Here is a 14614-nt window from a genome sequence, read left to right as displayed (position 1 = left end):
ACAGCACACCTTCTGCCTCCATTCCTGGGTATTGCCTACATGGAATTGTGTATGAAATTATGTCTCTACCTGTTTCCGGTAATCCTCTACCAAGTGGGAAAAAATTTTGGGGTTAATTGTGTTTTCTAGTGGTACTCTAAGCCAGATTCAGGACGGCAGCGGCCATCTAAATGTCTTCCTTTGTTTATTTCTAAATCCATAAATTAATTCCAGATTTACCAAGAAACTAAGTTGAGTTGATCCCAAAATGAAACAGGGCTCTCAGGGACATACCCACTTATTCCCAGCCTGCCTTTGGACTCAGTAAGTAAGCAGAGACTGTGTTTATTTGTCTGATATACATGACCCCTGGTTAATATGTAGGTTGTAGAAGAAACCAAAATTTTACTTATGGAAGGCAGGGAGAATAGAGATGAATTACCTTTTGTGAGAAAAAGAACAAGTGACATATTAACTGCTATTGTATTTTCTGTTGTCAGGACGTGGGCTGAGTAAAAAGCTTAAAAGCTTTTGCATATGTCTTGGTTCTGCCATCTATTGGTTATAAGGCCTGGAGCAAGTGATTTAACATGCCCATGGCTCACTTTCCCTATGCATAAGTACGGAAATGCTGACTTAGTGGCAACTAAACAGTGGAAGACACCAGCAATAGAATGTAATTATAATATCGCTCCATGAGATGGTAAGATTTTACAGTTCCAACTAATTATTCCTGAGTCCGTTCCTTTTGCAGAACAAGTTTCTAATAAAGTACTCAGGATTAAGATAGATGGTTATGAGCAAGTGCTACCATTTAGGATATTCATTTGAAATACTAATGCTCCTGGCATTTTTTTTTTTTTTTGAGACAGAGTCTCGCTCTGTCACCCAGGCTGGAGTGCAGTGGTGTGATCTCAGATCATTGCAAGCTCTGCCTCCTGGGTTCATGCCATTCTCCTGCCTCAGCCTCCCAAGTAGCTGGGACTACAGGCGCCTGCCACACTCCTGGCTAATTTTTTGTATTTTTAGTAGAGACAGGGTTTCACCATGTTAGCCAGGATGGTCTCGATCTCCTGACCTCGTGATCCGCCCGCCTCGGCCTCCCAAAGTGCTGGGATTACAGGCGTGAGCCACCGCGCCCAGCCGCGCTCCTGGCATTTTTTATTTTTATTTATTTGTTTATTTTTTTTGAGACAGAGCCTTGCTCTGTCACCTAGGCTGGAGTGCAGTGGCATGATCTCGGCTCACAGCAAACTCTTCCTCCTGGGTTCAAGTGATTCTCAGCTTCCTGAGTAGCTGGGATTACAGGCATGCCACCATGCCTGGCTAGTTTTTGTATTTTTAGTAGAGATGGGGTTTTGCCATGTTGGCCAGGCTGGTCTCAAACTCCTGACCTCAGGTGATCCACCCACCTCAGCCTCCTAAAGTGCTGGGATTACAGGCATGAGCCACCATGCCTGGCCAAGAAAAACATCTTTAATACAAAAACACAGAAAGGTTGACAATAATAGGAAGCTAAAAGCTAGATCACACAAACGCAAGCAACAGCAAAATGTGGGTATAATTATTCAAATATCAGTCAGAGTAGACTTTAAAGCAAGAAGCATTATGAGGCTAAAGAGGGAACTTTCATAATGATAAAGAAATAAATGATAACGGGACCCGCCAGGAAGAGATTATAATCTTAAATCTGTATGCTCCTCAAAACATGGCCTCAGAGTCCCATAAAGCAAAGATTGCCAGAGCTAAAAGGAAAAATAGATAAAATCTGCAATCATAATGGGAGGCTTTGAGATACCTCTTTCAATAGCTTGTAGAATAAGCAAATGGAATAAATTAATAACGATATAGAAGATTCGAATAACGCGATTAATGAACTTGTCCTAATTAAGATATCTAGAGCCTGTCCTCAACAACAGAATCCTTTTTTTTTTTCTTTTTTTTTCACCCAGGCTGGAGAGCAGAGGCAGGATCACGGCTCACTGCAGCTTTGAACTGCTGGGCCCAAGTGATCCTCCCAGCTCAGCCTCCCATGTAGCTGGGACCCCAGCCCCAAGCCACTGCACTGGCCTCAGAATATTTATTTTGAAGGGCACATAGAATATTTAACAAAATTGACTCTGTATGTGCTGGGCCATAAAATATTCAAGTCATTTAGAGTATGTTCTCTGACCACAGTGAGATTAAGCTAGGCCCAATAACAAAAATGTAATTAGAAAACCTCCCATTTAAGTGATATACTTCTTAATAACCATGGTTATTAAGAAGAAGAAATCATAATGGCAATTAGAAAATATTTTGAACTGAGCAATAATTTTTTTAAATGACATATAAAAATGTGTAAGATCCAGCTAAACCAGTGCTTAGAAAGAAATTTATAACTTTTTAATGCATATATTAGAAAAGAAGAGGCCGGCGCGGTGGCTCACGCCTGTAATCCTAGCACTTTGGGAGGCTGAGGTGAGCGGATCACGTGGTCAGGAGATTAAGACCATCTTGGCTAACATGGTGAAACCCCGTCTCTACTAAAAATACAAAAAAATTAGCCGGGCATGGTAGCGGGCGCCTGTAGTCCCAGCTACTCGGGAGGCTGAGGCAGGAGAATGGCGTGAGCCTGGGAGGCGGAGCTTGCAGTGAGCCGGGATCGCACCACTGCACTCCAGCCTGGGCGTGAGCGAGACTCCGTCTCAAAAAAAAAAAAAGAAAAAGAAAAGAAGAATGGCTAAGAATCAGTGGTCTAAGCTGCCACCTCAAGAAGCAAAGGGAAGAACATCAGAGGAGATGTTTTGATGTTCTGTATTTCCCGCCCTTTTTTTTTGTTTGAGATGGAGTCTGGCTCTGTCCCCCAGGCTGGAGTGCAGTGGTGCAATCTTGGCTCGCTGCAACCTACATCTCCTGGGTTCAAGTGATTCTTCTGCCTTAGCCTCCCAAGTAGCTGAGACTACAGGCGTTCATCACCACACCCAGTTAATTTTGTATTTTAAGTAGAGATGGGGGGGGGGAGTTCTCCATGTTCATCAGGCTGGTCTCGAACTCCTGACCTCAGTTAATCCACTCGCCTTGGCCTCCCAAAGTGCTGGGATTACAGGCGTGAGCCACCGCGCTTGGCCATCTTTTGGACTAAATAAAGACTGTTGAGCTACTCTGGCAGTACTCTTTTTAGAAAAGCACTTGCAGCAAAATTGTGCTTTCAATAAATGATATTAAATTGTGCATTTTATCTTTGAACTCTCAAACTCTGTTATTCTTTTTCAAAATAGGAAGTTTCTAGCAAATATTGAAAAGAGGAAATACCCAAATCGATATGTTTTAATGAATTAAATACAGATATTATGCATCTTCTGTGCCAGGCATTGTACAGGGCACTGAAGATCTTTCCTGCCCATTATTTTATTTGATCCTCCCAACAACATATGAGGTGGTAGTGGTAGCAATAGTATCCCTATTCTATAGTTTAGGAAACTGGGTCTTAGAACGCCTTGTCTAAAACCATTGTGGAAATAAGTGGTGGAACTGAAACTTGAAGTCCACACCAACATCCTTGATGCCTGGGCTAGATATTGTATTTCATACCAGGCTGGAGCAGCGGTGTCTCAGAGCTGGCTTGTATTGACACTCGTTCACGAAAGCTACTTATACCCACTTCATCCTCACTCCATCTTTAGTAGCATTGCATTGGTAGCTTAAAATAAGCAAACTCTACAAATCAGGTCTCCCTTATTTTATTTTATTTTATTTTATTTTATTTTATTTTATTTTATTATTTTTTTGAGACAGAGTCTTAGTCTATCACCCAGGCTGAAGTGCAGTGGCGTGATCTTAGCTCACTGCAGCCTCCACCTTCTAAGTTCAAGTGATTCTCCTGCTTCAGCCGCCTACCACCATGCCTGGCTAATTTTTTTTTTTTTTTTTTTTTTTTTTGAGACAGCGTCTTACTCTGTCACCCAGGCTGGAGTGCAGTGGCGCGATCTCAGCTCACTGCAACCTCCATCCCCAGGGTTCAATCAATTCTCCTGCCTCAGCCTCCTGAGTAGCTGGGATTACAGGCATGCGACACCACACCTGGCTAATTTTTTGTATTTTTAGTAGAGACAGGGTTTCACCATAATGGCCAGGCTGGTCTCAAACTCCTGACCTCAGGTAATCCGCCACCTCAGCCTACCAAAGTGCTGGGATTACAAGCGTGAGCCACTGCGCCCGGCCCGCGCCCAGCTAATTTTTGTATTTTTTTGTAGAGATGGGCTTTCACCACATTTGCCCGGCTGGTCTCCACCTTCCTGAGTTCAAGTGATCTGCCTGCCTCGGCCTCCCAAAGTGCTAGGTTTACAGATCTGAGCCACTGCGCCCAGCCTATTTATTGTTTTAATCTGGAGAGCCAGTTGTTAAACACTTACCAGCATGCAACTGGGCTGGACTCAGAAGGCACGGCATCTGCTTAAGTTCCTTTTCTTTGAACTTTCTTATTTTGTTCAAGACTTGGCATTGTAAGAAGTCGCAATACTGGCTTGAATTACTATAGTTTCTCAGTTTCAGATTTTACAGAATGGTAAAACTTGAAGAAAATATTAGAGGGCCAACTTAAGGTTTTTTTTTTAGTTTATCAAATAAGGGTATTTAAAATGTATTATCTTCACTCATCATCATTTCAAAATTGAAGGAGCATTTTAACACCAAAAAAGGATAAAAAGGAAATAATCTCAGAATTTAGAAGTTGATTATATTTAGTTTTGTTAAAAACTCACTCCAGCTGGGTGTGGTGGCTCATACCTGTAATCCCAGCACTTTGGGAGGTCGAGGCAGGCAGATCACTTCAGGCCAGGAGTTCAAGACCAGCCTTGGCAAGATGGCGAAACCTCGTCTCTACTAAAAATACAAAAAATTAGCTGGGCATGGTAGTGTGTGCCTGTGATCCCAGCTACTCGGGAGGCTGAGGTGGGAGGATCACCTGAGCACTGGAGGTCAAGGCTGCAGTGAACCATGATGGCACCACTGCACTCCAGTCTGGGTGACAGCGAGAGAGAGACCCTGTCTCAAACCAACAAAACAGAACAAAAAAGTCTCACTCCATTGTCTATATTTTAATCATTTAACTGAAGACTAATGAAAATATTGTCAAGGACAAATATCCCACAAAACAGGGATTTTTGTTTGTTCAGATGTATCTCAAGCACCTAGAACAGTATCTAGCACTCAGTAAATATTCGATGAAAGAATGAAGGATTTGCAGGAATCTGGTGACCAAAGTTTGGCAACCAGAGGTATAAGCTACCCAACTTGGCATCTTGGCTAGTCAGTCAGCTAACATATTTGAAGTATTTAAGAAGATATGAAAGAAAAAAATGCACAAATCCTATCTTAGGTTGAGAAAATCTAGTTGGGAGTTATAGAAGATGGATGCCTAAACATGGCTTAATCTCAAGGACAACTAATATCAAATTAGTTGCTCTACTTTTAAGAGAACTATGTAGCGCCTTTATTCAAGATATTAGAAATGCCTTTGCTAGAAATGGGAGAGTCTTTTCACGGTTCACTAATTTTCCCTAGGAATCTGCAGAACCAATGAGAATGAAAGCTTTTGAACGTACAATGATGAGGCAGGATTCTGAAGCTTCTATTTAACTGTATTGTCGGGGACATTGAAAACATCAATTGTAACTGTACCAATGAGATGGTGTTGGTAGCAGCGGTGTCCCTCTTCTATAGATGAGGAAACTGGAACTTAGGGAGGCTTAAGCAAGATCATTGTGGAAGGAAGTGGTGGAAGTGTGGGCATAGTGCCACAAACATTAAAAACAGGAAAGGTGAGCACAGAACAACTTTCCTTTAAGTCATTTCTCCTTCTTACATCTACCTGGTAAGTCAGCCCAGCCCTTTGGTAGAGGCACCTGTTACCAATGGCAGCAATAACAGGAGAGGCAGAGGAAGTGAAGATACCTAAGGTGGTGCTAAGGCTAAAGATGAATGACAGTTGCTTCATTTTATTTGTAAAGTGCAAGTGCAAGCCAGTAATAGCCTTCTTTAACCAGTGTATTTTAAGTCCTATACATACAAGCAGTTTCCAACTTGCAAAAGTGTTGTGTTTTAAAAGACATGTAAAGAGGCTGTTTAAAACCAAAAATAGAGGCCGGGAGCAGTGCCTCACGCCTGTAATGCCAGCACTTTGGGAGGCTGAGGTGGGTGGATCACCTGAGGTCAGGAGTTCAAGACCAGTCTGGCCAACATGGTGAAACTAAAAATACAAAAATCAGCCGGGTGTGGTGGTGCATGCCTGTAATCCCAGCTACTCGGGAGGCTGAGGCAAGAGAATCACTTGAACCTGGGAGGCAGAGGTTGCAGTGAGCCGAGATGGCGCCACTGCACTCCGGCCTGGGTGACAGAGATTCTGTCTCAAAAACAAACAAAAAAAAAAACCAAAAATATACTCTCCTTAAGAAGTATTATAAAGTGGTTATTTGTTTCTTAAACATGTCAATAAAAATTCATATGATTTAGTCCATAATGTAGCTGAAAAATTATGTGTACACAATGGAAAACAGTACTAGAAATACTGCTGTAAACATAATAGACTTGACCTCAATTAGACTTGTTCCAGCAGCTCCTGAGACTGGGCTTCTATTGAATGAGCCTGAATTTCATTCCCACTGATTCAACAGTGGTAGCCAACTCTCATGTAGCAGACATTCTGACTCTGGCCAGGCACTGCTCTAAGCACTTTACATATATTGACTCATTTCATCACCACAAAAATCCTGCGAGGTAGGTATTATTCTTTTCTCTATTTTACAAAAGCCCTAACCCTAGCCCAAGATCACCTTGCTAGTAAATGGAAGAGGCAGAATCAGGATCCAGGCTGCCTGGCACCAGAGTTCATGCTCTTAATCACTATGTTATGTTGCCTTTCACTAAAATATAATTGGCTTCTTTCATATCAATCTTTAATTCAATAGAGAGGAAAGGGAAAGTAATTCCTGAGGGTGTTGGTATGGCAGGCAATCATGCAATTCTATAGAGTAGATACTCAGAATTTTTTTTTATTGAATGCAAGTGATAAATTATTATTGCTTTGAGTGATGGGGGTCTTACAAATTAATTTTTGTACTTTTAGGATAGCTAGAGTAAGAAGGTATTCAATAGAAAGACACATGGTATCCAGAAGCAGGTATGAAAACAATAAAATAAAATAAAGATGCAGATGGAATTTTCTACTGAGGCTAGGAAGATGCTAGCCTTTCCCTGGTTACTTAAATATTCCATCATTACACTTCAAACCGCAATGCCATGTAAGGTTTCAATCTGTCCCAGTAAGTCCTTGCTACTTTGTTAAGTCTCTGAGGGCTTCAAGTAGATACTTTTGATGTATTTTCCAGCTTTTCTATTTGCCCTCAGTGGGAAGGCTGGTCTGAATTATGTAGTTCACCATGCTGGAAGGGCAAGTCCCTGAGTCCCTGATTCATGATTTTACCATCCTCCACAACCTCTGAAACAGCGCCGTCCAACAGAAATGCAGTGTAAGGCACACAGTAAATCTAAGTTCTCTAGTGGCCATATTTAAAAAGTAAAACACAGGCCAGGCACGGTGGCTCACGCCTGTAATACCAGCACTTTGAGAGGCTGAGGCGGGCGGATCACCTGAGGTCAGGAGTTTGAGACCAGCCTGGCCAAAATGGTGAAACCCTGCCTTTACTAAAAATACAAAAATTAGCCGGGCATGGTGGTGGGCACCTGTAATCCCAGCTACTCAGGAGGTGAGGCATGAGAATCATTTGAACCCAGGAGGCAGAGGTTGCAGTGAGCCGAGATCACGCCACTGCACTCTAGCCTGGGCAACAGAGCAAGACTCCATCTGAAAAAAAAAAAAAAGGAAAACAAAACAAAAAAGCGAGATAACATTAATTTTAAGCCACATTTTAGGCCAGGCGCAGTGGCTCACGCCCGTAATCCCAGCACTTTGGGAGGCCAAGGCAGGCAGATCACGGATCACGAGGTCAGGAGTTCGAGACCAGCCTGGCCAATATGGTGAAACCTCGTCTCTACTAAATATATATATAAATTAGCTGGGCACGGTGGTGCGCACCTGTTGTCCGAGCTACTTGGGAGGCTGAGGCAGGAGAATCGCTTGAATCCAGGAGGCGGAGGTTGCAGTAAGCCAAGATCGCACCACTGCACTCCAGCCTGGGGGATAGAGCAAGACTCTGTCTCAAAAGGAAAAAAAAAAAGAAGAAAAAAGAAAAACACATTTTATTTAACTCAATGATAATATCCATAACATTATCCTTTCTATTTATAATCAATAAATTATTAATGAGATATTTTTGGTATCATCTTCAAAATTCAGTTTTGGAGAGCACCGTTGTCAGTTGGTCCAAGTGTCCAGGTCTGAGGCATCTGCCCAAACCCTCCCACTCCTGGCCCCTCAAACTGGAAGAACATTCATCATGCATTTTGTGTCCAAGGCTCAAAAGTTTGTTACCCAAGATGATGAGTGCTGACATGGATGCAGTTGATGCTGAAAATCAGGTGGAACTAGAGGAAAACAACACGACTTATTAATCAAGTGTGGAAATTCCAACTCATACTTGAAGATCTCTCTGCAAGAGCAAACACAGGTAAGGAAGAAAATCTGAAGCTAAAATCAGAAAACCAAGTTGTTGGACAACATATAGAAAATCTCATGTCAGCTTCTGGTGTTTTTCAAACAACTGACACCGAAAGCAAAAGAAAGTAAGGAATTGACACACTTCTGTTTTACAGAATTGCTGCTGATAATTTTTTCTTTTAAACTTGGACAGATTCCAAAAAGTTACAGCATCTTTGTGGCTTCATTGAATATTTATGAAGAAAATGTCAGGTGAGGCAAAATTAACAGCATTAACAGGAGACTTCCCTAAGTTTGTATATTATATTAGTCTATGAAAACATGCAAATGAATTGTAGAAACTTTATCATTACAGTTGCACATATTGGCCAGGTGCAGTGGCACATGCCTGTAATCCCAGCACTTTGGGAGGCGGAGGCATGCGGATTGCCTGAGGTCAGGAGTTCGAGACCAGCCTGGCAACATGGTGAAACCCCATTCCTACTAAAAATACAAAATAATTAGCCAGGCGTGGTGGCTTATGCCTGTAATCCCAGCTATTCGGCAGGCCGAGGCAGGGGAATTGCTTGAACCTGGGAGGTGGAGGCTGCAGTGAGCTGAGGTCGCTCCGTTGCACTCCAGCCTTGGTGACAGAGCGAGACTGCATTTAAAAAAAAAGAAAGAATTGCATATATTTATGAAACTTAAAGATGAATGTTTTATCAAATTTTCCTTGATTTGTAGATTTAGCACTGTCTTTTATTAGAGGCTTACTAAGATATACAAGAAAAATAACCACACGTTGTGAAAAAGTGACCGGAATCATGCACTGAATGCGCAGCCTCATGTACTCTGTCCGTCATCTTATGCCTCTTCTCCACTTGCCTCTTCCTCTTTACCTTCCTCGAAGGAAAGAATTGGTTTCACATTTGTAAAAGTCATTTTAATAGTTAATCATCTCAGAGAGTAACCTGCACTTTAATTGTTGAAACTTAACCAAAATAAGATACAGAAAGTATCTGTATCTGAGAAACAGCTAGGGCTTGTCATTTTTTATATTTAGTATTAAGACAAGAATGCTGGTTTCTCTTTAATCCATTTAAAACAGAGGGAAGCTATAAAAATAAAGATTTTTCTTTGAGGCTGAATTGTCAACTTAGGAAGATTTGTTGTTAAAAATTTGTTTTTGCACAAAGTAACTCACTTCATCTTATCTGGAAAGATAAGTTGGTCAAGTGTATGTTTAAAATACAAAATTTAGAGGAAAAATAGAAATAGGGTGAAAAAGTACTTGGTAAACAGTAGTGACGAACTGTGAATATTTTCACTCCAGATTTTGTTATCCCTGGCACAGAGTAGATCTTTTGGGAAATATATACGAAAGTGGATTAAGTTTGACTAACTTTATGTAAGCCACATCTAGAAGAGAACAGTTACAAAGAGTTTGGTCTCTAGATTTATGTGTACCCAGCAGATCAACTTTTGCAAAATTCCTTCGCAGTGCAGTAGTATTAGAATTGTGAATGAAATAGGAGTGTTTCACATATATGCTTATTGACAATCTTGCTCAGTATTTTATCTTACTTGTTCTCTCAGAATTTTCTGTCAACTCAACTACTTGATTTGCAGTCATCCTTTGTTATTATCCTTTAACAAGTTTTATCTTATTTTATTTATTTTTTGAGACAGGGTCTTCCTCTGTCATCCAGGCTGGAGTGTAGTGGCACAATCTCGGCTCACTGCAACCTCTGCCTCCCAAGATCAAGCAATTCTCCCACCTCAGCTTCCCAAGTAGCTGGGACTAAAGGCACGTGCCATCACACCTGGTTAATTTTTTTATTTTCTGTAGAGACGGGGTTTCATCATGTGGCCGAGGCTGGTCTCAAACTCCTAGACTCAAGCGATCTGCCCACCATGGCCTCCCAAAGTGCTGGGATTACAGGCATGAGCCACCACGCCCAGCCTGGCCTCAAACTTTAAAAATGTATAGGTTCCATTTGGTAAAGAAATCAGTATCAGAAGTAATGCTAAAATCTTATAATAGGAAACGAGATCCACTAATATAGCCTATGGTTATTAGATTTGGGCTACTTTTAATCATGGAATAATCTTATGTATTGGTGTAAGAGTTGATGAATGACTTTACCTGTATGAATTAGAATATTCAAACTGCAAACATTTTGCATCCCTTTTGTGACCTAATTTACAGACATTTAAATTGTGCTGCAATTCTGCTTTGCCATTTAATAAAAAGCTGTTTCAGAAAAAAAAATCCAGTTTTGTATTTTATACTTACAGCACATCTCAATTTGAACTTTTCAGTGTCACATGTCAAGTGCTCAATAGCTTCTTGCAGTTAATGGCTACTGCATTAGACCACACTGGTCTAAGCCCTCATCGCTTTTCCAAAAGCAGAGTTCTGATCAAAAGATTTCCTGTTTTGACCAGGTGCAGTGGCTCGCGCCTGTAATCCCAGCACTTTGGGAGGCTGAGGCGGGAGGATTGCTTGAGCCCAGGAGTTCATGACCAGCCTGGGTAACATGGCAAGGTCCCATCTCTACAAAAAATACAAAATTTAGCTGGGTGTGGTGGCATGCGCCTGTGGTCCCAGCTACTCTGGAGGCTGAGGTAGGAGGATTGTTTGAGCCCAGGAAGTCAAAGCTGCAGTGAGTCGTGATCATGTCACTGCACTCCAGCCTGGGTGATAGAATGAGACTCCGTCTCAAAAGATATAGATAGAGATAGATAGATAGAGATATAGATAAATATAGATATAGATATGGAATAATATTTTAAAAATATATTATTATATAATTATAGATCTATTTCCTGTTTCAGCACTGTGGCTCACACCTTTAATCCCAGCCTTTTGGGAAGCCAAGGGAGGGAGGATCCCTTGAAGCCAGGAGTTCTCAAGACCAGCCTGGGCAACATAGTGAGACCCTGTCTCTGCAAAAAATAAAAGCCAGACACAGTGTACACCCCTGTAGTCCCAGCTACTTGAGAAGCTGAGGCAGGAGGATCCCTTGAGCCCAGGAGGTTGCCACTGCACTCCAGCCTGGGTGACAGACTAAGACCTTCCTTCTAAAAAAATAAAAACAAACAAAAATATTTTCTGTGTCAAAACTCTTCAATACTTCCATATTGCCTACTAATTTGAACCAAAGTCCTTATTCCAGTATTTCAGATGCTGTACAAAACAAAAGCATCGCCCTATCTTTGCAGTTTCATCTTTGCTATCCTCACACAAGAACCTTATACTCTAAGCAACTAGTTTTCCTCATATTTCCAGATCATCTATGCTCGTCACCCTCTGCACTGTTGACTTGCTTAATGATCATAATAGTCCTAGCTAACATTAGTTGGATGCCAATTATATGCCAATAAGTGTGCTAGACTCTTGGTGCATTATTATTTAATCTTCACAACTCTATGAGGTAGATATTATTATCCTCATTTTACAGAGGAGAAGTTAAACTTCTGAGAGGCTAACTTGTTCAAGAGGACAAAACTGTCCATTGACCTAGAAGTGAATCAACCTTGTTTTTAAAGTAGTGCTTTCCCAAAATTATCGTGTTGCCTCTCTCTTTCTGGAATTTCCTTTTCTCATTTCTGCCGCTTGAAATTCTGCTCCTCCTTAATGGCCCATCTCTGAAAATAGCTCTTACAAAAAGCCTTTCTCGGCCAGGTGCGGTGGCTCACGCCTGTAATCCGAGCACTTTGGGAGGCCGAGGCGGGTGGATCACCTGAGGTCAGGAGTTCAAGACCAGCCTGACCAACACGGCGAAACCCTGTCTCTACTAAAAATACAAAATTAGCCGGGTGTGGTGGCGCATGCCTGTAGTCCCACCTACTCAGGAGGCTGAGGTGGGAGAATTGCTTGAACCCGGGAGTCGGAGGTTGCAGTGAGCCGAGATCGCACATTGCACTCCAGCCTGGGCAACAAGAGTGAAACTCCGTCTCAAAAAAAAAAAAAAAAAGCCTTTCTTTATCCCCAACTTGATGTCACTTTTTGAGCTTCTACCAAGCTTTGAGGCTTTGAGGCTCCTTGTGGCAGACACATAGACTGAGTGCAGAAAAACCATCCTCTTAATTTTCTGCCTAATATGATAATTATTTGTATTTTTGCCTTATGTAACTACCTGTTAGCCCATAAAGTACAGGGGCCCTGTAGCTCCTACTCTTCTTCGTATCCTCCACAGTATATGATGCGATGGTCAGCAGACACTAAATAAATATTTTCTGATGATTTAAATTATTTCAGCACCTTCAATCCAGTCTGTTGTGGAATCTCATCCTGCACATCACTGCCAAACTGTGCTCCTAAAACACATTTTTATCATGCTGTTTTCTAGAAATGTTTTCTGTTGCCTGCTGCATGAAGTCCTGCGCGCCTGCCTTCCAAGGCTCTTTCCCCATGCTCTGGATCCCTTTCCTGAGCATTTTACTCAATTTGTTTTTGTTTTTGTTTTAAAGGGGGGGTCTCGCTCTGTTGCCCAGGCTGGAGTGCAGTGGCACGATCTCGGCTCACTGCAAACTCTGCCTCCTGGGTTCAAGCAATTCTCTGCCTCAGCCTCCCGAGTAGCTGGGATTACAGGCACACGCCTCCATGCCAATTTTTTGTAGTTTAGTGGAGATGGGGTTTCACCGTGTTGCCCAGGCTGGTGTTGAACTCCTGAGCTCAGGCAATCTGATGGCTCATGCCTGTAATCCCAGCACTTTGGGAGGCCGAGGCTGGTGGATCACTTGAGGCCAGGAGTTTGAGACCAGTCTGGCCAACATGGTGAAACCACGTTTCTACTAAAAATATAAAAATTAGTGCCTCATCTGTAGTCCCAGCTACTTGGGAGGCTGAGGCACGAGAATCACTTGAATCCAGCAGGCGGAGATTGCAGTGAGTTGAGATCGCACCATTGCACTACAGCCTGGGCGACAGAACAAGACTAGTCTCAAACAACAACAACAACAACAAAAACAAACAAACAAAACCCCAGATTTTGAAAACTCAGCCTCTGATGTAGCCATGCTGGTCCCATGGACCTCCCCAGTTGCCCAATCATTCCTGCCTCCTTTCTAGAATGGCTCTCTCCATTCCTTGGCCTCTTTGTTCTGCAAGATCCACTTCAAGTACTGCCTCCTCAGAGCCTTCTCTAACTACCCCAACTCTTCTTCCCTCTAGCTACACTTGCATGATACAAATTGTACCACGAAATTCTGATTCTGTATTTGTAGCACGTAAGATAGTTTTATCTCACTAGCTAACTTGAAAATACAGGATCTTGTCCTACTCATCTTTGTATTGCACTGTGGCTTAACACATATTTAGATAATAATCAATAAACATTCGTTGAATTAACTTTTCCTAATTATAATATTCTACATGGTTTGTCTTCATTTCTGGTTCATCATGACTTGGCAGTGGCTTCTGAGGCTTTAAGCCTTAGGTTTCTCTTTGAATCTCCTCCTGGTATGCAAAAGTCTGTAAACACATACAGTGTTTGAATACATTAGGGGAACATGTCATTAGATAATCTATCCTTGTATCACTTAAGGTATTTTATAAACTTACACATCATCCTGTGACATTCCAAAGCTGTAAACTGGATTTTTGCAAAGCTGTAAATTGCCCTGAAATGGGGCACACTTTTTGCAAATTTATTTCAATAGCGATTGAAAACAAAAAAACAAGGCAAATGTTTTGCACAACAGTTGCACAACAACTAAGTCTTATCCAGAATGCTGCACAACACTAAGTCTTATCGGGAATGCAGACTCCCTTTCATCACAAATGAGGCAACACCTCCTGAATAACATGGAAAAGGAGAAATGAAAGCAAAATAAGGAAGCTTTGTCCCTGCTTGTTACAGTTGTACCTTCTCCAGCTTTTGAAGTCACCATCTCTTAGCTTCATGCCCCCTGAAAATCAGCTGCTTTAAGTTTCTCTGTCTTATTTAGTCTGTGTGTGTGTGTGTGTGTGAGAGAGAGAAAGAGAGAGAGACAGTCTTGCTCTGTCACCCAGGCTGGAGTGCAGTGGTGCAATCTCGGCTCACTGCAACCTCC

The 14614-nt window shown here is 41.9% G+C and overlaps 1 protein-coding gene across 1 annotated transcript; it reads left to right on the top strand.

Annotated features, from left to right (window-relative positions):
* Positions 1 to 4349: 4349 nt before the first annotated feature.
* LOC134730634 (short coiled-coil protein-like) lies at positions 4350 to 13833 on the top strand. The gene is given in 2 exon segments (XM_063605525.1): positions 4350 to 8514; positions 8516 to 13833. Coding segments are annotated over 2 exon segments (474 nt in total). The 5' UTR covers positions 4350 to 8229; the 3' UTR covers positions 8705 to 13833.
* The last annotated feature ends 781 nt before the right edge of the window (positions 13834 to 14614 follow it).

This window comes from Pan paniscus, chromosome 1 (genome assembly GCF_029289425.2).
Source record: "Pan paniscus chromosome 1, NHGRI_mPanPan1-v2.0_pri, whole genome shotgun sequence".
NCBI classification, from domain to species: Eukaryota; Metazoa; Chordata; class Mammalia; order Primates; family Hominidae; genus Pan; species Pan paniscus.
Note: the sequence above shows the minus strand (reverse complement) of the source record. Positions and strands in the feature narration are given on the sequence as shown.